The 25148-nt window shown below is 35.6% G+C and overlaps 1 protein-coding gene across 1 annotated transcript in view; it reads right to left on the bottom strand.

Annotated features, from left to right (window-relative positions):
- The window catches only part of CFAP54 (cilia and flagella associated protein 54), a 144703-nt gene that overhangs the window by 67253 nt on the left and 52302 nt on the right, over positions 1 to 25148 (bottom strand). The window contains exons 11-27 of the mRNA XM_026066074.1: positions 24661 to 24753; positions 23421 to 23533; positions 23131 to 23305; positions 22927 to 23012; positions 22152 to 22286; positions 20948 to 21098; positions 19058 to 19116; positions 17926 to 18054; positions 17101 to 17248; positions 16279 to 16356; positions 16072 to 16193; positions 12426 to 12599; positions 9312 to 9404; positions 6611 to 6796; positions 5385 to 5527; positions 2653 to 2800; positions 1516 to 1671 (exon numbers count right to left, since the gene is read on the bottom strand). Of these exons, the coding sequence (XP_025921859.1) occupies positions 1516 to 1671; positions 2653 to 2800; positions 5385 to 5527; positions 6611 to 6796; positions 9312 to 9404; positions 12426 to 12599; positions 16072 to 16193; positions 16279 to 16356; positions 17101 to 17248; positions 17926 to 18054; positions 19058 to 19116; positions 20948 to 21098; positions 22152 to 22286; positions 22927 to 23012; positions 23131 to 23305; positions 23421 to 23533; positions 24661 to 24753 (2189 nt within the window). The remainder of the gene's footprint in view (positions 1 to 1515; positions 1672 to 2652; positions 2801 to 5384; positions 5528 to 6610; positions 6797 to 9311; positions 9405 to 12425; positions 12600 to 16071; positions 16194 to 16278; positions 16357 to 17100; positions 17249 to 17925; positions 18055 to 19057; positions 19117 to 20947; positions 21099 to 22151; positions 22287 to 22926; positions 23013 to 23130; positions 23306 to 23420; positions 23534 to 24660; positions 24754 to 25148) is intronic.

Genomic DNA, 25148 nt, shown 5'->3' with positions numbered 1-25148 from the left:
TTTAATAGTGTCAAGATTTCATCCACAGCCTGGTGGAATACATGACAAGTTCCACACAAAATCACAGATATTAAATTACAGATATATGATGGATATTTTTGCTGATTTAATCAACATGAAATCAAGGAATGCTTAATTCAGTGAGATGACATACTCCTACTAGAGGACTGCTTACAACTATATTGAGCTGGTCAGAACTGTAAATGAAAGAAAAATGTTTCCAAACTGTTCTAAAAATAAAAGACTTCTTTCCCCCATTTCTGTCTAACAGACATGAAAAGAACATGCGACTAAATTATTTTTCCCTTAAAATAGGAAAACTGAAACAGGAGCCATTTCCAGTGGCTAGCTGTGCCTTTGGTAGGACATCACAACCAATGACTTCTTAAACAAGAGATTATCACTTTATGTAAATATAATCTGTGCAGTCCTAAATGCTCCTAAAAACTTGTCAGGGCTCTGAGTGTCCCAATAGTCCTCCATTGCCCTGATCAGCCCCTCCTGAGGCCTCTGCCCAGGAGCTCCATTTAAGCTCAAGTCTGGGCCTTCATTCCCTGCCTGAGCTATGTGATAGGTGTACCTGTCTCCAGTCCTGTCTCTGTCTCTGCTTTCTAGGTGGACATCAGACCTATGCTGTAGGTAGCCTGTCTCCTGGATGCACCCTTTAGACCTATGTTGTAGCCTTGACTCCAGTCTGTCTTTGGCTTCACCTCTTACTGCTCCAGACTTTGCCCCTTGATGGACCCTAGACCTGACTGATTACTTCTCCTTCCCTGGTACTGTTCGTCACCAGCACCCTGCTCCGCCTGCCATGTTCAGATGCAGCCAGTCTGTGCCCTAGTCAGTGAGGGCCCTGTGTTGCCTGCACTGTGGTCATCCCCCCAGATCATCCATCCTCACAGAGCAGCCATGCTCTCGCTGTCCTTTGACAAAACTATCTGATCACATGCATGTTTCTCCTATATTCTTGCCAAAAATAAAAAGCATGCATGCTGCTTCAGAAATGGCGGGAAAGGATTCAGGCACTCTCAGTTTTCAAAGAGAAGGTGCTTGCTTCTGGAAAGGAACTCAACGCCTGAAAACTGAAGAGTGCCTTATCAAAACATTGAACTGCTGCCTTCTCTTTTGGAGGAAAAGAGAACTGTAAATGAAACAAACATTCCAAAAAACCCATGCTGCTTTTCTCCCCTCAAAACTGCTATTTGTAAATGGAAAACAAGTAAAAGTTATGTCACAGATTCTACTACAGTTTAAACATACCAATGAATCATCCTGAAGACACAAACAATATTCTGGATTTACTTTAGCATATCTGAGAGCAGAATCTGTGCTGAATACACTGAACATATGCATTGGGAATGCATAAAAACATTAGAGGCTTTTCTTTCAGCAGCTCCTAAGAACTCAAAGACTAGATGTTTGGCTCTCCTCCTGTACATCCCATTATAAGTTTAATTGAAATCACTGTCATCACAGGACTTGCACACAAGCTGCTCTGTCTTAAAGTGTTCTCACCTGAACTACCGCGACTGAAGAAATCTTGTGATAAATAATTGGAGCAAGGAGACCGTAACATTGTACAACAGCCTGCAGGACATAATTTGCGTCATTTAACCAACTACTAAGTTCAATTGCCACAGCCATTCTTTCACATTCTGCTAATCTACCAACCTGTAAAAGAATAAGCATTTTGATTTGAATATAAATTCTATTATTTAAAACCATTTTAGAGTGAAAGAAGAAAGAGGTTCTTGCAATTTAAAAGCAGTGTAAGCAACAAATAAGATATGAGTTTAGAAATGAGTTTACAGTGATATGTGTTAGAAGTATGTAAACAAATGCAATATTATTTGTGATTCTAAAGGAAACCATTGCTTTTGAACTAATTTTGTCTTCTGAATTTATCCATTTACAAAGCCTGGATTGCAACCTCAACCTGAGCGGACTGGAAATTTCACATGCTAACCTCTCAAAGTAAGTAACAGCAGGACAAAAAGGCCTTTCTTTCCCTTCCAGTTTATCTGCAGCAGTCCTTGCACATGTGAGCAGATCCAGTGAAGTCACTGAGTAATCACTAAGACTACTCACATTTGTATGAAACAAGTTCTTCTGCAAAAAAGACTGGAATAATACAGAGGTGAAAGTTTGACTATCTAAATAAAAAAGAAAGCTTTGTGTGCCATGAACTTAACATGCTGTTATTTGTAAGAAAGTTTGAAATAAGAGAAGCTCAGCATATTACAACCACAAAACCCCATTAGAAGTTCAATATTAATGAAAATGTACATATTAAATAGCAGAGATGTTTAAAAATACCTTCTGCATCCAAGCAGAACAAAAATGACAATGATTATACGTCTTAAAATATAGTCTAATACTGCTGAAGTCAAGGAAAATACTTCTGTTAAATCGGTGGGCTTTGGATTAGGACATTAATGAGGGAATGACTGATCCAGAAACTGGCTTTCTACCAAGATGCAAAGTAACATGCAAATAATAAAATATTTCAGAAAGGAAGACCAGGTACCTTAACAGAAATTGAAGTACACTGCAAGTAGGATTAATACATTGCAACATTTATCTTGGGATGTTGAAATAAAGCTGATCAGAAAGTAAAATCAAATCCAATATATTATTTTAAGCTACACATACTTGTTCCTCATAAAGTGTCTCACTGGTACAGATGGAATCACAGAATAGTGCTCCTTCCATAACATTAATGTCACTAATAGCAAATATATTCCTCAGAAAGAGTTGCAAGGCAATAGGAGAGGTCTGAGATAGAGCCTTAAAACATAATCTACAAAATAAAAAAGCAAAAGAATGATAAAAGCATGCCTGAAATGAAAATTCAGTCTTTAATTGTAAAATGATAGACAAAAAGGATTAATACAGCTAGTGCTGGAAATGAGATTTATACATAAAACTGAACAAACTGGTTAAAATTTCTAACTTAAAGACTATAAATAAATGTGATAAGACTCCATTTCAAGTTGCTGCCCACCTCCTACTAACCTAAGACACCTTTTCCTTTAGTTGTTTCATCTAACCCAGTGACACTTATTTTGAAACCTCTGTAAAAACATGGGATGCTACAGGGTATTTATTTTACCTGTGTCTTCTTTTACACATGCTCTTTATTATTGTCCTGTATATAGTAATATGTAACATAAGTGATGACACATGCAGTTGTGCATACATATTACTAAGTAGTAATAACAGACTCCTTTTTATCACTGGTGTCACGTATTGCAAGTCTAAACAGAATCTTTCTCAGTTGCCTGCTTTTTGTTGTTGTTTTTTGCATTCCTGGAGGGAGGAGGCATTTGTCCTTTTATTCATACTTATTATAGCAACAATCTTATAATTATGATATATAAGAAGTACACATCTAGCTTCTCCTTGATTGTGCTTCCTAAAAGAGACTGAAACTCAAGATGGAAGATCAATAGACACATGCACATAGCTGACATTACCAGGGTATCAACAGAGCTTCCTCTTGGAAAAAAGAGCTTTCCTTTCCCTCCAGCTCCCTCTACTGTCTCTATGAGTCCTATGTACTTTCTAGCTAGTCCAATTAATTTCTCAGTTACCAGGTAGTAAAACTGAAACTGGCTGCTTTCAGGTCTGATACTGCAGCCTTGAGAATCTTCCATATGAATTGTAACGGAAGTAAGGTTTGGACGTAAATGTTGGAAAAACAAAATCCCCAGAACACTTTGCACATCTATTCAAAATCTGCTATCTTGATTTGATTCTTTTGAAAGTAGCTTCATTTGAATGTTATCTCTAGAGTTTTGTGCATGTAAAAATAAGACCTGGTTAGACACAAGATTAATGAAAAACAAGCACAAAAAAGAGTCACAATGACCAGACTTGCATTCCTACTTTGTTGCCCAGGCCAGGGATAAAATTAAAACACCCACATCACCGTGAAATAAGATACCTAGTGATCATCTGTCTGAATCAAGGCAGTCCATATGCTGCCTGTAAATCCTAACAGGACTTACAGTATGTACCATTAAGACCCTCAGTCAACTTGTATTCCTAGTATCAAACACGTGGGGGCACTTGAAGGACAGACTGGATACATATTTCAAGATCAGGCTGAGCCCCAGCTAACGAGAAGTACACTCAGGCACATTACTTTCTCCCATGACATGACCCAAACCTCCCCTAAGCCTACACTGTGGGCTTGCATCCATCAGTGTGGCCACGGGAGAAGCACAGGCTCTGATTGAAGTTTGAGAAAACAAAATACAATACAGACAAAACTATCTGCTTTCTATGTCTCGGAAGAGCTGATTACTGGATATCCTGTCCATAAAGAGGAAATGGAAGTATAATGGCCAAACTGTTAAGAAAAAAAACCAATATATATATTTCTCGAAACAAAGATCTTTATTTCTTCTATGTTTCATAGAACTACTAAAACACAAGTAAGAAGGTTACTTCTTATCATTACCCTTTCAAGACTACAAGTCAGGCTGTCAAACAAACTCAAAGGCTACAAACCTATTTCTTGTCTTCGCCACAATGTTGCCCAAACTTTTCCACTGAAAGCATTAGTGTAAAAAGAATTTTGTACAACTGAAGATGGTCTGTGTTCAGCCATTTTAGATGTTAATTAATTATCAAATTATAAGCAGTTGACTGATATTTAAAAGTGCACTTTTTATTAACAGTCTTATTTTATTAAGTCTTATTTCATACAAGTTTTTTTTTTTAATCTGGGAATTAAGTAAGTTTTGATTTGTTTGTTTTTGCATTTGGATCTGTGGAATTTAAGTGGATTTAACTGCAAAATTTCTAGCTTGGCTTTGTCATCATGAAAAACCTATAATATTATGGTTGAACGTTTGGAAAATATTTATAAATGAATTAATTTTAAAAAGATTTCTCCTAAAACGCTTTAGTATATTTAAAGATTATTGACAGATTTATACAACCACCCCAAAACAAAATCAGCAAGCATCCACATATTTTGGGTGGTATTCTTGACAGATCTGTCAAAATTTCTGAGCCCAACCACTCCCTTAGCTGGAACTGAAAGTCAGGAACCCAGTGCATATTACACATTTTGCATATGAAAATGCATTCACACAGAATTAATGACTACTTTATAAATGCTTGCCAATTATCTTAACCAAGGAAACAATCATCATAACGAATTAGGTGCATAAATGCTAGCAGTTACATAAATAACAAAAACTCCTGTGCTAGTTTTATAACACTGTATTTTTATGACGCATTTAACACCTTTTTTTTTTTTAGAATGTTTTTCTTATCACAAGTCTGAACAACATTTCACAACCTGGTACACTTAAAATAAAATGTGCACCTCTATAATTAATTATTATTTTAATTTTATTTTTGCCAGTTACCTGTTTTCAGATATAGTCAAATTACTGCTTGCAGAAATAACAGCTGTGTTGGCAGGTGGTGGAGAAGAATTTGAAACAAAATAATCCCACATTGGTGTAAATGCTTCTCTAGCTAATGTATAATTGCCAGTCTGATAGGCTACCTACAAAAAATATAAATTTTAATTATGCAACTTTTTTAGAGAAAAATGATTACATTTCATTTTATAATGTTTATTAATTGCTCATTAAAATAAATTTAACAAATTCTCATGTTCTTCAAATAACCAAGCCAAATATAATTACAATGAGATGGGTTTAAAACTCCCCTCCTACAACACAGAACTTTCCAATTTCTGTAAGAATATTCTGAGACATATTTGAATAAAATGTATGTAATAGCAGTCTGAGTCTGCTAATACTAGTTTGCCTTCAGAATTAGCATCAGAGAATGCAACAGAGATTCTTGACTATTAACCAAGGATCTAACAGTCCTTTCTGGAATTCTTAGGAGGTATCGTGTTGCAGTTTGTGAAGATGGATTATTTCATCTAGGTCCATTTTACCTTTGTTAATACTGCAGAATATCAGCTGCTCTGGATCATGGGGTGTAAATGGAGCCACACAAGTAGGGTGCTCATGAGGATAATTCTTACTCTAGCAGATTTTAGGAAATCTTCTAACACTTTCCCATGATCTGTGAGGCTAGAAAATTCCACCTTTTCCCCATGCCACAATTTCTTTTAAATTTTCTTTGTTAAGAATACAGGAAATTTTTATAAGCCTATGTGGCCTTCTACAACTCACTACAAAAATAATTTCAATAGAAAATGGTCGGATTTGGCACCTGGAAAGTTCAGTCACATTTTTCATTCCATACTCTAATAACTAATAAGATGATTTCTAGCTCTTGGCCTCCATCACAAAAGTGAAAAGATAAATAATAAAAAGGAAGAAACTAAAAAGAAGTTAAATGCAAACTGACAAACAGGACAATCAAAATGGGGATAAGAAAACTAGCTGAGAGACATCTTTCCAGCTACCTGGAATTTCTAATCATTTTGAACCAAGAATTATTTGAGTTACTCAAATGTCATTTGCGATGATAAAATTGTGATCTCTGCTAATCAAACTTCCTGGCAAGGAAGTCTTGAGTTTTGACCAGAAAGGTTTTAGAGCTACCTGTGAGAACAAGCAAATACAAACAAATTAAAGTATGTATTTACTACCTAAGACTCTATCCTTACCTGAGTTAGATAGGCTCGAACAGAAGTAGCAGAAAGAGGTGGATAAGCAAGGATCGGTTTAGTCATTTCCCCAATAGCATCACCAATAAGTTTTCCATCAGAAGAATATGCTGCAACTGCAAATATGTACTTTTCATTGGGATCTAAGCCTTGTATTTCCAAGAGGCTTTTCCCATCAGCTGGTATCTATCAATAAAAATACTTTCAAGTTATATGCATGGTATACATCAAAAAAAAAAATCTCAAACTGTAAACTTTTATTGTTAAATTATTTAATGGTCTTGTATCAAAGTACAACCTAGACTAATATATATGTCATGTAATACTATGTTGTTTAGAGTGCTGAAGAGACTCAGAAAACAATGAAATGACAGGAAAAAAAGTACCAGTCTTCTCTGAAAAGCAGCTGAGTACACAGAGAACCTAAGAGAAAACCTAACCTAAGAGAAGAGTTAAATACCAGTACCTGGCGCTTCTCCAAGACATTTTTGTCCATAAGCACCTGCACACTGTGGATGTGCATGCTTGAACTGGAGACATTCTAGCCCTGAGCTGTGCTTCCAGAGAAAGAGCACGTGGCTCTCCTGCATATAGGCCACATGGATGTAATAGATATGGAGAGAGGGTGTCTCAAGCTCTCTCAACATCATTAACAGGACTTTGGAAGGGGAAATGAGCAGTTTGTCAATAGGTATATAGACATTATATTTTGAAAATCCTCTTTTCATTTCTTCTTCAAGGACTCGTCCACCCGCATTTCAACATCACGGCTTGCTCCTAACAGATTTTTTCTGCCTTCCCTTCAATAACAGGACAACTTACACAATGGAAAGTTTTAGGATCTTGAAACAACATACAATTGATACAATGAATGAGGCACAGCATCAACACAGATACGATGGACAGCATCCAGAGCTCTTATATAAATACTGTCTGCCTGGCCCTCATAAGGAGCCATCTAAACAAAAGAAATCCCTTCAAATGCTGGGGCTGAAGCCTGAACCAGCAGACCAGAAATTAGCATAACACAGTCCATAGCATCCCTTCAGAGCAAGCTTTTCTCATGCTGATACTTTGATAGATTGCTCCACCACCAAGAATTCCAAGCCTTTTCGATGGAGCAGGCAGACGGTGACTTACTCTGCAGATCAGTGTTTTCAAAGGCATATCCTAAAGCAATCAGAAATTTCTTTGCTGAGGCATATGGTTAACCTGAGGTCTGTGCCTCTGTAGTGTCTGCCAGAGCTAAGACAGTCTGTGGCTTGGATGAATTGCCAGAAGTTCACAGAGAGAACAGCTAGCAGGGGTGAAAGTCTCCAGTGAAACACAGCTCATATGGAGCAGGATAGTAAACTGAAACTAGCTCACTAGACATCACAGGAAGCTTGATTCTCTGAATTTGATAATGAGAATACTATGAAAAACATCAAAGCCCCTAATGCCAGTAGCTACACACATCTTTTCTTTTCATACATCTTCCTTTTTTGGGGGGAGGTGGAGGGAACAGGTATGAAAGGAAAGATTTCCTCTTGATGACCAAAGACAGGAATATCGGCATCGCTCACAAAGCCAGGAAAACTTGAAACATGAGGAATAAGAGGCTGACATCGTTCTTCTGTCACAATGCAAACCAGACGCCTGCCCTGCAATGAGCTGAAAACTATCTTACTTTTCCCCCCAACCCAATAAAGAAGCGTACAAAATAGAAAACTGATCACTCAGGTCTGAGACTAAAGAAACAAATTTGCTGAAGAGGATGTGCTGAAGCTTTTTTACCATTTCTGTTTTCTTAAAAGCCAACATACAGAGCATTTGGATGAAATATATTCCTCCTTCAGGTGACAAGGCAATGGCAATGATTCAGGTGACCATGCCTAAGTGATGAAGAAGCAGAACTTGAACTCTGTCTGTGCAGGCCTTTGCCAGGAATGTTGGGAACATCAAGGGGTGAGACAAAAGAAAAAAAACTAAGCTTAACACCAAACAGAAAAGTAAAACAAAATCAGAAAATAAAATGTCAAATTGTAATGACAAAATAAATAGAAGAGGCTAGGGTGACTATAAAGAGCACCAACGCAGCTACATGATCAGGCATGAAGAATCAAAGATGTGTGGCATGATGCTGTGCCCATTCATACCACATGAAAAGGGAGGAGAATGGCTAGACAGTCAATCACGTCTGAACATGAAGACTATTGAAGGAGTGATATTATCATGTTGCCAGAATGAGGGAAGGCAAGATCTTCTTAAGAAGAAATAGTTGACAGGAGTTACACAATTACTTTAATAAAAATATTAAAATAATTTTTAAATCTTTTCAGAATTTCTCTTTTTCTGAATCCTGGAAAGAGCATAGTGACTGGGGCACACCCTATAAATACATCACATACTTCCCTTTGACTTTGCATTTTTTAGATGCCTTTCAGAAAAACAGAGTTATAACAAAAGAGACAGAGTCTTCTCTGACATGAAGCCTTTAAAGCATTCAAATCATTATTCAAAAAAAGCTCCCAGAATATAGTATGCCTTCAACCTAGCAGAATTTCAAATACTTCAAATAAAGATCAAAAGGTTTGTCAAAGACTTGGCCAGTTACCTGATTAAAAAAAGATGGGGAAGATATCAGATGTATCCATTTAGAAAGTTAACAGAGTCTTTTAGAAAGAGAAAATGATCTGCATCAGTTTTATCTCTGTCTTACCTCTTCTCCTGCATTTGGAAGTTTATTGTTATTTAACCTTACTTTCATATTACTTCCTGCTGTTACACAGCCCAAAATGCTGTACCATGAAACCTTCAAAGAAAATGAAAACATAATTAGTTGATATATATCATTTTCAACTTTTGCCTAACATAGAATATATTAATTTTTTCAAAATGATCTCAGCAAAATTTTAATTATAACAATTAATAGTCTAACTGCACTAGAAAAATGGATTAACTGATTTTGCCAGAAAACAGGTATACTACAGTGGCAATAAAAGCCAATGTTTCTCCATCATCCTGTCAATATAAATCAAATATATCCCAAATCATAGATCTTATAGGTCATCCTATAGATTTGAAGTCATCTGGAGCCCCTGTTTGATTTTTATAATGGTATTCTTCTAAAGCTGACATCAGATTCTGATTCAGCAAATCACTTGAGGACAAATCCTTAAAAGCAGATAACAGAAAGGCAGATATGTATCTAGCAATATTTTCTAAACAAGCAATGTTCTTAGTTCCTATTGAAATCGATAGGGTTTTAATGCCACAGAGCTGCTGATAATCTCATTGGGTATCTTATTTACATTTTTCAATATCTTTAAGCAAGTAAGAATGTAAGCATATATTCCTGGATCAGTACCCAGTCAGATCAAATACGAAAACTAATTCTGATTTCTTCTCTGCAGAACTGGGTCCATGGATTTCAATAAGTTATACATCTGATTAAGTTCTCTTTGCATTAAACTTCTTCCACTAGGAACTGTAGTAAGTCAATTTACTTTCAGCAGACCTTCAAACAGACTACAGGTTGGGCAAATGAGGTCATTTATCAACATCTAAAAATTCTGAACAGGTGAAATGTTCATTTTTTTCTTGTAATACACATGATTTGTCTTACAGTGAATCCTGACTGGCTTTTCAGAATGAAATGTTGAAATACAGAAGATACTTTCATGTTCTTTCAACAGCTATGCACATCTTTAGAAAAAAATCCTCCTAGAATATCTGGTCACAAAATATAAGAACAACAAGCACATTTCACCATCTAGTGGTCCAATCTGTTATATGCACTGTCTCACATAGAACAAAATGAATGAACACTTATTAAAAAAGATGAACTATTAGACTTTAAAGATTATTTTTTAAATTTTGTATTCATTAGGGATAAAAAGGAAGAACCTTCCCCAAATTACTTTGTTTGCAATTCACTAATCAAACTGTAATAAAACTGTAAGTTATAAAACAACTGGTCACAGAAAGGTTCTTAGCACTATTAATATGATTTGAGTTTCCACTGTTTTTATACATATCATAAGCATACTATCATTTCAAAGTAGCTTGCAAAATCACTATGAAAAATTCTCTCTCAAGAAAACTGCAGCTAGTGGATTTTTCATACCTCAACCTTTTGGAATTCTTTCTGTGCACATGAAGAAGGTGGTGATTTGGAACAGTCAGTATGGATTCACCAAGAGTAAAGCAAAATGACTGGATTGGTGGATGAGGGGAGAGCAGGGATGTCATTTACATTGGCTTTGGCAAGGCTTTCGACACTGCTTCCCAGTATTCTTGTATCCAAGTTAGGATGATAGGTATGGGGGAGAGAACAACTAAATGGGTAAAAACTGATTGGAAATTCAGACTTAGAGGGTAGTTGTTATTGGATCATATTCTATCTGGAGAACAATGACAAGTGGAGTACTGCAGTGGTCTGTCCTGGGACCTGACCTGTTTAATATGAATGATCTGGAGGAAAAGAGCAAGTACACACTCACTAGGTTTGCAGATGACACCAAATTGTGGTAAGCAGTCAATATGCTCGAGTACAGGGTTGCCTTTCAGAAGGACCTAGACAGTCTGGAGGAACGGGCCAACAAGAACCTCATGAAATTTAACGTGGACAAATGCAAAGTTGTTCACCTGGGAAGGAAAAACCTCTTGCAAAGACACAGGCTGGGGACTGACAGACTGGGGAACAGCTCTGCTGAAGGGACCTGCAGGTCATGTTAGACACCAAACTGAGTATGAGTCAGTGGTGTAACCTGGCAGCAAAGCAGTCTAACAGCATCCTGGGCTGTACTAACAGGAGCACAGCCAGGAGACTGAGGAACGTGATTATCCCCCTCTGTTCAGCACTTGTTAGACCATATCTAGATACTGCGGCCAATTTTGGGCCCCTGCCCATCTTGGGCCCCTTCTCATCTTTTCAACAAGAAAGATGTAGATCAACTTGAGTGATTTCAGCAGAGGACCACCAAGATGGTCGGGGGCTGGAGCACTGGCCCTGCAAGGAGCAACTGAGAAAGCTGGGCTTGTTCAGCCTGGAGAAGAGATGTCTTTGGGGAGGTAAGGGGAGGGACCTAACAGCAGCTCCCCAGTGCCTACAAGAAGATTATGAAGAAGATGGAGTCAGACTGTTCACAATGGTGCACTGTAGGAGGATGAGAAACAACAGACATAAATTGAAACAAGAGAGGTTCCAACTGTATATAAGGAAAAAGTTTTCACCCTATAAACAGGTTACCCAGAAAGGTTGTGCAGTCTCAGACCTTGGAGGTTTTCCAGAAGCGACTGGATAAAGCCCTGAGCAACCTGGTCTGATCTCACAGCCAACCTGTTTTGAGCAGGAGTTTGGGCTAGACAGCTTTTCTGAGATTGCTTCCAACCTGAGTGATTTTGTAGTTCTAGATGTTCAGCAGAAGGTAGATGCAGATTTCAGAGCTGAACTACACTACTTTAACCCTTCATTAACAGACAAGGTATATTCTTTCACCACATGATGCAGTCAGAGCCTTTCATCTCTTCAGAGAGTGACTAGGGGTATGTCTGCTCCTAAACAAGAGAATGAGCATTTGGCAGTAGGGTAAATGAGTGAAAAATACCAAAGAACATGATGTATGAGATGAAGAGAGTCTCATGTAAATGTGAAGATCAAAACAGTGAGTCACCACTGACACACAGGAATAAAACACAATTAATTAAGTTTGGATAACGATCTTCTCAAGAATGGCAGAGAAAACTGTGATGATATAGCATTGCTGAAACAACTTTTGCTCTCATGTATTGTTTAATATATTTCTTATGCAATCATTACAAAAAACATTACCTGAACATCTGACGAGAATGGAGCTGGTCTAAATATCATGGAGCAATGTGATCTAGAAAGTAATATAGGAGGAGGAGGAGTTTTGCTTTTTTTCTTACTGTTCATAACTTCTTTTAGACTGCGATATAATGCACTCTGTTCGGCTTCTACTTGTTCAATTAAAGTTAGTGCTTCCTGTGATTTAAATTAAAAGGGAAAAACAATTAAAAAATAAGAATTGAACAGATTTTGTTTTTATATGTCACTTTCAAAATGATCTCATAAGAAAAAAGTCACTGCAATACAGAAAACTTTTTATAGATTTTCATATCCTCTAACACCTCAAATCAGAATCAATGATACTTTGTATAAACCTTACATATGCAGATAAATTTCACAATGAACAATAAAAGAAATGCAGAGTTGCATATGAGATAGGGCTGGGGAACTGCCAAGTTCAGAAGAACCTATAGGTAAACGGAGAGTGACTGCTACTAATGTTGATTAGAAATTGATGGTGACCTGTGATTAGCTCCAACAAGACACAAGAAACTAATTCTTCTTTAGGAGAGAGCTGGAGACCTAATCTGTGGAATTTCTGAAGGAGCTGTGGAAGTGGGAAGGAAAACTGATCTTCTGGACTGCAGAAACAGAGAAAATAAATTAATTCTAGAAATAAAGAAAAGGAAAAAGAATGCAGGACTGAAAAAGTAGGGCTATGCCACTTTCCTCAGTTAGACCGAGAGAACTGTAAGCTGACTGACACTCTTAGCTGCTGGCCTTCTCCATTAATATTACTCTCTTCCCAAAACATGAGGGCCTCCTGCACATAGTGATTATGTAGTCATTTGGCCAGGGATCTGTAAACAATTTGATCTAACTAGACTGAATGGCAAATAATTGTTAGGTTTCTTCACCTTGTTTGCATCATCAGGTTAGGAGAAACTTAACTTGGGCATTTCATATTAAGAACTTATGTTTATTTCTTTACTTGTGCCTGCTCTCCAGAGCAAATCAAAGCTAAAAGGGCCAGCTCCCAGAAACAAAGAGACTGGGTATGCTTTGGATGAATTACATTCTTTGGGACAAGAGAGACGCAAAGTCTTCCTACACTTAGGGTTTTTATTTGATACCTTATAGTTCCATGGAGTTGGTCTCTGGACCAATGGTTTAGGCTGAACTGAGTCTGAAGAATATACTGAAGAAAACCCCAAGTTATTGGTTATACACTGAAAGTCCTATAATCTTGCACCTTAACAATCTCTTGTTTCCTCATACCAAGCTGCATCCCAAATGAAATGAGTTTTTCAGCACCAGGACTGTTTAAGCTCATAAGAGAAATGAATGCTGGAGAATACTGCACTTAGAATCTATATCAATGAGGCATGAACATTCACCTGGACAATTCTCATCATTATAGTAATATTAATAACATGAGAAAAAAACATACATACATTTATAAGGCTGTAAAAAACAGCCATACTGGTTCAGATCAAAGATTCCCTTAGCCTTGTATCTCATCTCCAAAAATGACCAAAAAATAGCCATAGATTTGTAGCGAAATAGGGGACTAAGATTTAATGGAGCCTTAGTCACATCATACAGCTAAGCATTTGCACAGCCCCTCACTTCACCCCACTCCCTCCTCTTTTAGATCAGGGCTGCCTCCACCCTAGTGAGAAATATTTAAGGAAGAATATGAGATACAGAACAAGATATGGGGTGACTCTTACCCCCACACAACCTTTCAACTTCTGCCATCAGTAATTAGGAACTTCATTGCTTCCTTAAAATGATACCTCTTTAGAGAGAGCTGTATTATGATACAATTTTTAATTAAAAGAATCACAGCCTCATTTTTCCTCCATGACTTATTTCTTATTAGTGCAAGGATGGAACTGCTCCAGAGATGGATAAAGATAGTGTTGTGACTGAGACTGGTACTGCATGACCTATACTTCATTAAATCCAGAACTTGGAAGATAATGAATGTTGGCAGTGCTTCAAGAAGAGAAAGAATAATCTTATGGTTGAGGAAGCCAAATGTCACTATGACAAACCACATTTTTTCCCTGCCTCTGCCACAGACTTCCCCTGGGATATTACTTTAATCATATAAATTAAGTTTTACTGCTGGTCAACAAGAACCATCAGTGTACCCAACTCTATAAAGACTTGGACTTCCAAATGGACATATAGGGCAGGAAGGAAGAATGAAAACAACTGCAAGAGAAATCTGCAAGAGAAATCAATCAAAATGAAGGGCACCCAGTAGTTTAAACAGTTAAGCCTGCGTAAGTGGACACAGGAGTCAGAAGGTTCCATATCTGCCCAGTGGTTTACTACATGAGACAAGATTATTTGTTCATTTCCCCAATAAAATGCTAAAACAGTACTTTCTTGTTTTGAATTGTAGACAGATTGATAGAATATTGTTCTGAGTCTTTTAGAAAAGACCATAAAAATTGAGTAATTCTATATGCAGCTCTTGTATGTTTTATGATAAAAAAGGCAAAATCCACTACATATAAGCATGAAAAAAAATATGTTTGCTGTTCATGAAGTGAGCACTGTCCATCTCAAGGTGGAAAATTAATTGATGATAATTAAATTTATTCAGAGTACAGCTATTTAAGAAGATCATGCTAAGATTGTCCAGACAAAGTTAATTTTGACATTTTCAGGCAAGTGGCTGCAAATGTATGATATACTTTTACCTAATTCTCTCTGAAATGTGCACAAAACAAAAATATAGTGAAGGACAGTATAAGGCCTTTGCCAATGTCTGGGATAACCACACAGTTCTTGGTACTTGATTATACATCTTCATTGATGACTACTGGAACAACTTTAATACCACATCACTATATCTAATATTCATAAATGCCATCTATTTTACAAGAATATGGGAAAGACATTTTTAGTGTATGTCTTACTGATACAATTTTTGTATTCTTCTAACATAAAGGATGTGTGTTTTATCATGCTTCCAAATTTGCAGCACTTAAAACAATGCTTTCTATAGCCTGTCTTGTACAGGCTATAAACAAATTTTGTGCTCTACTGATAAGGAGGTCATTTTAATGGACAAATGCTGGTAGAAAGGTCATTAAGCTCCATAGAAAGACTCCTGTTGATTTCAAAGACTTTGAATGAGCCCATGAAGAATCTATTTTTAATCTCAATAAACTGCAAAATCTCTGATTTCTAAGCTGTTTATTTAATAAGAATCAAATAAAGCACATCTCACCATCACTAGCCAACATAATCTAAGACAATTTATAGACTTTGGAAAAAGAACAATGTAGAAGGTTGTGCTGGGGAGAAGGAAATCTGTATGACAATCTGCACAGCATACATCCATATCTGCAAGTCTAGGGAATTAGATATAGAAAAAAAAGATTGTCTCTTTCAGGTTTCCTGCAGTCTGCACATACATACAAAATTTGGGGATATGCTCTATCCTTGTTTTAATTTCCTTTATTCTTTCACCATAACAAAACTCTTTGGAGAAAGTTTGGCAACAGAAGTTACAAACAGTTAACTCAATGTCCCTCAACTTCCTTCCATTTTTTCTTTTTGCAAGGAGTAATCCGAGTCTTAACTATACAGAACATGAAAAACTGTGATAATGATAAAGAAATTCTACCGTGAGTTTTTTTATTACCTCAAGTAGATGCCTTTGAGAAGAGGTGGTTAACTCTTTAGGGAACATCTGTGAAGCCTTTTGCATCAAAAAGATTGCTCTGGATAATTTATTCTTTTTTATTTTTTTCATTATAACTGCCTCTGTAAAAAAGATATTTGAAGACATATTTATAAAACAGTAGCAATCATGTATTATACTTCTAAAATCTTAATTAATAAGTACTACCTGTTAAATAAGGACAATCTTTTATATTCTTCCCATGGGATTTGTTAGACTTCAGATTTCTGTCATCCTTTTGAACACCTATGTGGGAAGCAAATAATGAGTTATTCATTCTGACAGTGCTATTAAAAAAATTACAGTGAGGGGTTAATATGCAGTTCTGTATTAAAGCTCTGCTCCATCTCTTGCTCTTTTGTTTGATTCAACAGAATTTCTTAGAGTGATCACACCAGTAAAAGAATTCCACGATCATGCTCTACCACTAGGGGAACTCTGCTGTATCAAGCTAATACTAGCTTTTATAAAAAAAAAAAAACAGGGATAGGAAACCAAATATAGTCTTTTCAGGAGACATTCAGCAGCAGCATGAAGGAGTAGGATATCTGCTGACTCAGAAGTGATAAGGACAACTTCACAGGAATAGAAATGGAGATTACAAAGAGCATCAAATAAAATATTCAAGTCTCATTCTCTAGAGAGAAAATTAGCATTACAGAAAAAAACAGCATCCCCTGATTCTCTCTTACTGACACTATAGCAGTATATATTACAACCGAAATACCAAAACAAACTGTCTTGGAATCAAATCCAATAGTTGTTAGCAAAATTTAACTCCTGCTGATTGATTATAGATTAGAAACTAGTATTGTATGGTAAATCTAAACCCTGCAATTTCTGACCGTACGCAGCATACAGATTGCCCTACATTGGCTAGACTTCAGAAAGCAGATACTCCTTTATATCTTAGTATTACAAAATATACTAACAGAGGACTCTAATCAAGATTCTGATCTATGAAGATTATTTAGCTTTACTGAAACCTACCTTGTGTCAGTTTAAGAAGTTTCACAGCCACTCGATGCTGGGCCTGAATAAGCTCCAAGTGTAAATCTATTACAAAGCCATTACCTGTTTCTGGCTTATCATTATCCCATCCTAAAGAAGAATTCAAATTCTGGCCATCTAGGTCTACCTAACAAATGGAAAGGAATAATGAAGCAAACACAGATTTATACCAAATAATTCACTACATTTATCTTGAGGCTGATATTACTTCAGTAAATTGAGAAAGACTCCAAAAATTGTCATAATTGTGCGGAATGCAGTCATTCGATTAAGCACAGGATGAAGGAGAATGACTCAACAGAACAGCATGGATAATGGACAGAGAAAAATAGACAAAAACTGAGAATCAACAGGAAACAGCATTAATAATAAATACTGAAATGTAGAAAAATTTGGTTTATTGTGTCCAGCAATCCACAAATCAAAGATTATGATGAGCATGTTGGTATAAAATAATATTGTTTAGAAAATCTGGACTCCCTCCAATGGCCAAAATTAATTTGCAAGCAATAAATATGAAAAGGATTTCTGCTTTACAACCTAGAAGAAAGATACAAATTACAATTACTTCCAAAATAAAATGACAAAGAAAACCTAAAAGAGTTTATAGTTCATTATTGAATGAGAAAATGCTATTTCTACTAGAGAGATTTCTATTTTCTATCCTCTTTTTACGTGGGTCAGAAGGATGAGATTTGATAATGCTAAGATTTCTATGTATGAAGAAAATATGAGTTTTCTGTCATCAACATCCGATAGATTATTTATAAATTTTGTTGCAATGTAACTTTTTGCAGACTCTACCTTTGTACAGCAGTTGTCAAATATTGATTTTCCATCTGGTAGAAGGGTCGTTAAGCGACACATGTTCATTTCATTAATTGCTTTTTCAAGGCTTTCATAAGCAACTTGCAATTGTTCTATAGGGCTTTTCTGAAATGAAAACAAACAGAAATGCATACATTGCATTAGATAATATTAAAAGCTAATATGCACTAACAAAAGTAAAAGTGCTATTATTATTAACTGTTGCAGTTAAAACTCTTTCAAATAGTCCTTAGACAGGCACTGTTGCCCATGTTTTCATATACTAATATTGATGTTTTGAATTTCAAGTCATTTTTAATTTAAGGCTGATTTTAAGGCTTTCAAAAAAAATTCACTGACTCAAAGAATTAAGTTAATAGCAGATTGTAACTGAACTTAGAGAATTAAGTTCACAAATATAGTATTTTTCATAGGCAGTTTTATAATGTTCTGTTAGAAGTTTTTAAGAAAACATTAAGGTTTCAGAAACCAGCATCTTCAAGTAGATTATTACTGAATTAAAGGTTTTCCACATGTGTAAGACATACTGCTGACAAAATTTCTGAAGCCTCAGATTAATGCATGTCTTCTTTCTTAGGCTGTTTTAGTAAGTAATTTTGAACTATTTGATTGGATACCTCTGTAAAGTTCTGAGCACTGAACAAAGCAAGGACTCTCAGGATATTCTGCCTATTTCACATCACCCTTACAAAACAAACAAACAAAAGCATAACCCCAAATATTTCCTGAAATGAAGCAAAGAGTAAAGTTTGTGTAATGTAATAAAATGTGTTATTAAATCTTTTAAAGATGGTACTATGCATTGGCACAACACAGCCTAAAAAAGAGCAAACAATGGAAAGCAACATGATCATGCCATAAAAAAATTTCAAATAAAATTTCTTCCATATCACAGATGACTATAATAGACTATACAAAGCTTCTAAGAAATCATTTGATTGAAAAAGTATCTTTGGTTTTTCCTCTGCGCTAGCATGATTGTACAAAACATCATAAACATTCAACTTTATAAAATTAAATATACAATTCTATGAAAAAACTTCTAGTGGAAATAAATGTTCTTGTTTTATTCAAAATGTTATATTAATGAAAACGAATTAGACATTACCATCAATATTTCAGGAATGTCATGGGTTTCATCTTGTGAGAGAGAGGCACTTCCTTCTTCTTTTTTATTGGAAAAAAATCAGGAAATGAAAATGAACTATATTCAGATAAATTTAGTAGCATTCGATTTATCTACCAGTAATTGAAGACTCTGGCAATAATTCAGTTATTCAGTACTTGACTATGAGAGATAATTATTATGTTTGTTGAACAACTTCTCAGAGTTTTAACATGATAGCTATATACATACAATTATACTAATTAGTACATGATTATCCAACAAACTCAATGAAACTTGGACCCATCTCTTAGTTCCTTACATAGTTGTAATGACCATATCTATTTTTCATTTTAACTAATCTAAATCTATTTTTATCTGAATCACCAATGTTTTTAATGCTAATTTAATTTATAGGACTACTTTTAAATGTGTGAGGTCATATTTTTATGATATATAAATTCATATTTATGATATATAAAATCCATATATATTCAAATATAAATGTTCATATATATTAAAATACATCATATTTATGATATATAAATTCAATTTAATATTCCTTGCAGGGGTATTATCACCCTTTTAAAAGTTACATGGATTGATTAAATTATTTTTATTTATAAAGAATGTACCCAGAATTCTGTTTTCCCTTCTAGACAGCAGAAGGCAATGTCTTTGCTCTTAGTAACAACCCTCTTTCCTGTGAACTCTTTGCTGAAAGAAATTCTCTTTTTGCCCTCTCACAGGGACCACCTTCCAGGCCCTCTTGTGCTCTTTTTACCAGCTTTGTCCCTGTATTTCCACTTGTTCATTGGCTCTTTCTCACAAATAGTCAAAACTATATTCATTCAGCATTCATTCAATGAAAAGACTCTTCCTCTCAGCGTAAACATGTGCTTGACTGGCTTTTCACCAGCCTATTTTAAGCAGTGACTCCTAACTACTGCTTTTTTCCTCCAAAAAAGAAATATTTAAACTGAATGTAGAAGAATAGTCATGCTGCAAGGAGGTTTCACCCAATCTCCACCCGAACGGTATGATTTTCATAACATTAATAGAAAACGATATCTACTCTACCTTATAGTGGAACATTAGTGTTTCAAGATTCTCTTATTTTCAAAAAAGCAAAAGATATTGTCATTCTCTTCTATTCCTACATATGCTTTAAAAGTATCCTTAAAATCTACTCTAGTCGCTGTAAATTAATTATGAGAAATATGATTCATATATCAATAACAATAACAGAGAACTTTTAAAATTATATGCAAATATTCATATTTTACAGTGTTTTAGTCCAGTTTTGTAAGGAAATCTGGTTAATGTGATTGCGTTAGGTCTCAATAACCTGTCAGCCAAGTTCAGACAAATTCATTCGTAAAGACAATTAAACTCCTGCACAAAAATCAGTGCTTGTGTAGAGAAGTCAAACGCCAAAGCTTCAGTACAACCTCAGTATTTCCCTCCTCTCTTTGCCCTGCCACAAGCCAACCAGCACACGGATGCTCCAGATAAGCCATGGCACATGCCTGGCTGGTGTTCAGGGAGCATATGAGGGATCTGAGGACACTGTGCAGGGGCTAAGAGACATGGAAAAGAATTGTGGGGAGGGTGAATCACAGACGTGACTCAAAATGGGATTATTTCAGTAGAGCAGTAAACGCAAAGAAATAAGACATAAATCCTTAGAAAAGCAGGCTTCATTAGTTCTTGATTAAGGATGATATTGTATTTACAAAAGTTTATCATTCCACTGTCAACAATCTATTTACAATAATTTTTGAATATGCATATTTGTCATTTTCAAATAAGAAAACTTCTCATCTCTAAAAGCCAAGTCATTTGTGAAAGAAAACTACTTCCATTAGCCTAAATTTTTGTTGAAAGCTTTACCTGCTTTTTTCCTAGATTTATTTGCACAATCTGCCACGTTTTCCAATATTGCAGTTAGACATAAGGTTATCTCTGCTAGCATTAAAACATTAGTGTCTGCTATGCTACTCTTCTGAATTACTTCATTTATTATCCAAAGTACATGAACCCACTGAAAAAGGAAAAAGAAAAAAGAATCAAGAAAGAGTTAAAACATTTTGGAAAATACTCTTATTGGTATATTACTGAGGCAGACAGAGTTTTGCAATCAAAATTGTATAAAAGCATTCATAAACCTGGAAACAAATCTTGGAATATGTCACTCTTTTCTTGTATTTGACTTTTTTTTTTGAATGCCGCCAGACTCAGATGCTGAATTCTTGCTGAACCTAGTTCTTCATACAGCAAACCTTTTTTTTATTACTTTAGAATAGGTTTATGAGTGTCCTACAGGCATAACTTTTATACCTTGTCCTACTGAGGTAAGCCTTGCAGCAGATTTGATCATTTAGCTCTCGTTTATCCCCAGCTGTATACAAAAACAGTATAAAGGAGACCTGAATGTTCCTGGCCTATGCACAGGAGAAAGCAATTGTAACTGACCTTCTGATGAATCTCTCATCAATTATGTTATATGGATCAGGGCCACAAAATGCATCGGAAACTGGTCAGTCAGCATTAGCTATTTACTGGCGGCCCTGAGAAGCTAATGTAATGTACCCTTCAGACGACTGTATTTCACCAGGAGCCTCTCAGTCTAAGGAAAAGTTCCTGCTAAAGCTGTGGCTTTATCCAGTGGGCCAAATCCTGCCGATCTCCATCTCCCTCCTCTTCAGCTGCAAGGTTTTTGCCACTTCCTTCAACAGAATCTAGGGAATTTTCTTCAACTATATGCATATTTTCCCCCCTCAACACACCAAATATTTCTTCTTATATCATGCCCAAATGCTTTCACTGACTTAGATACTTTTTATCATGGCTCACTGGCAGACAATGTGTTATGATACTGGGAAAAGGCTAAGAGATATCTCGGCACTTATTCACTCCAGGGGAGAGGGGGTTAAGTGGTATAAGAGAGGTATTACAATTCACATTTTCAGTGAATGAGATTTGTCTGCATTATACCCAAGAAAATGTACTAAGACTGGAGACCTTTATTTTATCTTGGTTTTAATATGAGTGCAGTCTGTTATAGTGAAAGAAATATATTATAATAAAGGAGTACTTTGTAAGCTTTGTATTTGTGGATATATTTTAAATAGTCGCTTCCACTCATTTGGATTCGCTGAAGTCCTCCTTTACACTTCTGCCACAAAAACATTATTACATCAACAAGTATTTCTTTATCAAGTTGGAGATTCTGGAAAGAAAAAAAAAATTCACAATTGTAGAAACAGGTATGTATATCCGATATATAAAAACTCAGAAATTTTTTCACAGTTGGTAAATAATTATCATCTTTAACTTCCTTATAAGGGATGGCAACATTTTCAAAGCTTAAAAAATATCTTTTTTAAAAGCAATTCCTGGTACAGCACCCAAGCCCATCTTCTCCCAACAATACAAAAGGTGCTGGAATAATTTTTTAAAATATTTGCTTTTTTATTGTTGAGTCGTTAACAGTCACAGAAATGGGGAAAGCAGTGAGATTAAAATGACATGGGAGAGACAAGAAAATTAACTACCTGTGAAATGTTATAATAGTCAATATACTCCGGGGAAACTATATGCTACTTAATATGTTATATTAACCTTGGGAATTTTTTAATTACCATATGTAAATATTTGCAGAAAAACATCTGAATTAATAGGTTTTACTTTGCATTGACAGGGATACATTTTATGGATGTATCCACTATTTATGGATACAGTTTTTCATTTTTGCTATTTTATTTTTGTGGTTTGTTAACCCTGCACCTGACTCCTTTGCTCTTAAATTATATATTTTCATTACAGACTAAGTGATTCAATCAGAAGAAATATCTCTAATTCTGTTATACCTGCTTAGATGTACAGATACAGGAAAACACTGTTGTTGCCAAAACGATAAGATCATCAGATGGCTCTCCGTGCTTTACAGGTCCCTCTACATTCAATGTTTATTAAAAAAAAAAAAGGAGAAATGGAAAGGCAGGATGTTATTTTTAGTTAAAAACCCATGTCTGAAAAAAATCTGAGTGAACTGAGACATATAACTGGACAACGCTCACTTCTTAATGCCTGTTTCTTTCCAGAACCATAAGGCATGCCAGCTTCTTTGGTATTATTTTCATTAACTGAAAAACCATGCTTCAGTTTTCTTGGAAATACTAAAGGTTGCATCACTGTAAGAAGTTTGAGTTCCATTTCTGCTTTCTTCCATCTTGGGTCATCTTGAACCTAATTGACAGAAACAACTAATAGAGTTTGTCTTAAAAATCTGTAAATCGAATACTCTTTCTTACCCTCATAGGGAAAGACTACGTAAAGAATGTGTAAATAGCATCAGGATTACCTGAAGAAAATTAATAACTAATCCAATAGAAGAATCAAACACATCCCACTCTTCATAGCTGAAAGCTAATTTTACAAATTTCACAGCAGCATCTCCAGACACCGCATTTTCTCCTGCAATAATGACAAAAATATTATCTATACATATATACATATTCAGAAGTTTAATTTAAAGTTTAATTTAAACAATAACTTGGGTATTTAAAAATATAAAGGTAAAATTCTACACTTTTTTGCACAATGAGGATAATCTTGAAGGATTTCTTAATAACTCAACAAGATACAAAGGCTTTATCATATTGCTGTAATGTATATATTTGTGCACAACTATAATGGTGTATCTGCAATGTCCCATTACATTCCAAAAATGCTGTACTGCTGTTGATATTATTGTACCTGTGTTGAGGATATAAAGGACCTATTTCCACCTGTTGCAGAAACAGCTTAAACGTGGGTATCCCCCCACAACATCCCTTCCTAGCAATCTAGTAAAAATTATGCATAGAAACATGAATAATTTATCACAAGTTGGGTGAGCATTTCTCATTACTATATCTGCAAATGTATATGCACACATAGGGAGCCTAGTTTCCCACTCCGCAAGTTTATCCAAACCAGAGCAGGGCAGAAAAGCGATTTTCTGACCCTTGGAGCTCAAAGCAAGTGTCTTAGCTGCTCTACTGAGCAGCGTTGCACAGGCCTAAGAATATGCCGCTGTCATTGGTGTCATTGGGCACGGGGTCACCTGGCTGCAAGCCGCTAGAAACATTAACTTGGTAATAGATAGCTGCTGTCTTCTGAAGCAGCACAAGAATTGGTCCACAGCCCTGAACAAGCTTACAGCAATGCTTTCGTTACTACAGCCACTTCTCTTCCTTAAGCGCATGCTAGGATACAAGTACCAGAATTTGACCTTTAAATGATTATTAGGGACATTAACATATCTAGATGAACAGCTATGCTGAGCAGCATGCAATTATCATTCCGGTAATTCCAATAATTCCTCATATTCCTATATGCTATTTTAATAATATTGTAGTAGGGAAATCCTAATGAAATCTATACATAATCCCTTCTGAATGCCTTAGCATTATATACATTCATAAATGTATTACTCATAGAAGACAGCATTTTGCAATCCCTTTATGCATAGGACTGCTGTTAGCATGAAAATGCATTTGGCTCACCAAGAATTTGCACAGCTTATCATAGAATACTTTGAAAACTCAAAACTAGTTTACCTGTTAATATCAACTGCAGAAGGGTTGATGATGCGCTTATACCAGAACGACCAGTGCAATGTCTTCCCTGAGTACCAGCACTGCTCACTCCACCTTTAATACAGACAATTTGTTAGATCAGTTTATATTGTATTTGACTTCTTGTTTTAATTAGCCAGCAATCATAGCAAGAAAATATCATTCTGATGTGTATTTAGTTTCTATAGATTATTTTATTAATAATGTATCTTCGAGTCTATGGCTATATTCTGTCCATAGCTAGCAAAGAAGTGTTGGAAGGAATCATCCAGTCCAGTGTTTTTCTCAAGCTTTTTAATCTAACTTTGAGTTAACTTTTTGGAAAAAAAAATCCATGAAACACATTTCTTCGGTGTTGTTCAGTTTGCACAGTGTCATCACAGTTTTCATTCGCAACCAAACAAAAATTAGTCTAAACTTTAAATGTTTATTATTTCTTTCTTTTTCCACTTTGCTTCCAGCATAGGATT

The sequence above is a fragment of the Apteryx rowi genome, unplaced genomic scaffold (genome assembly GCF_003343035.1).
Source record: "Apteryx rowi isolate R43461 unplaced genomic scaffold, aptRow1 scaffold_237, whole genome shotgun sequence".
Taxonomy (NCBI): domain Eukaryota; kingdom Metazoa; phylum Chordata; class Aves; order Apterygiformes; family Apterygidae; genus Apteryx; species Apteryx rowi.
Note: the sequence above shows the minus strand (reverse complement) of the source record. Positions and strands in the feature narration are given on the sequence as shown.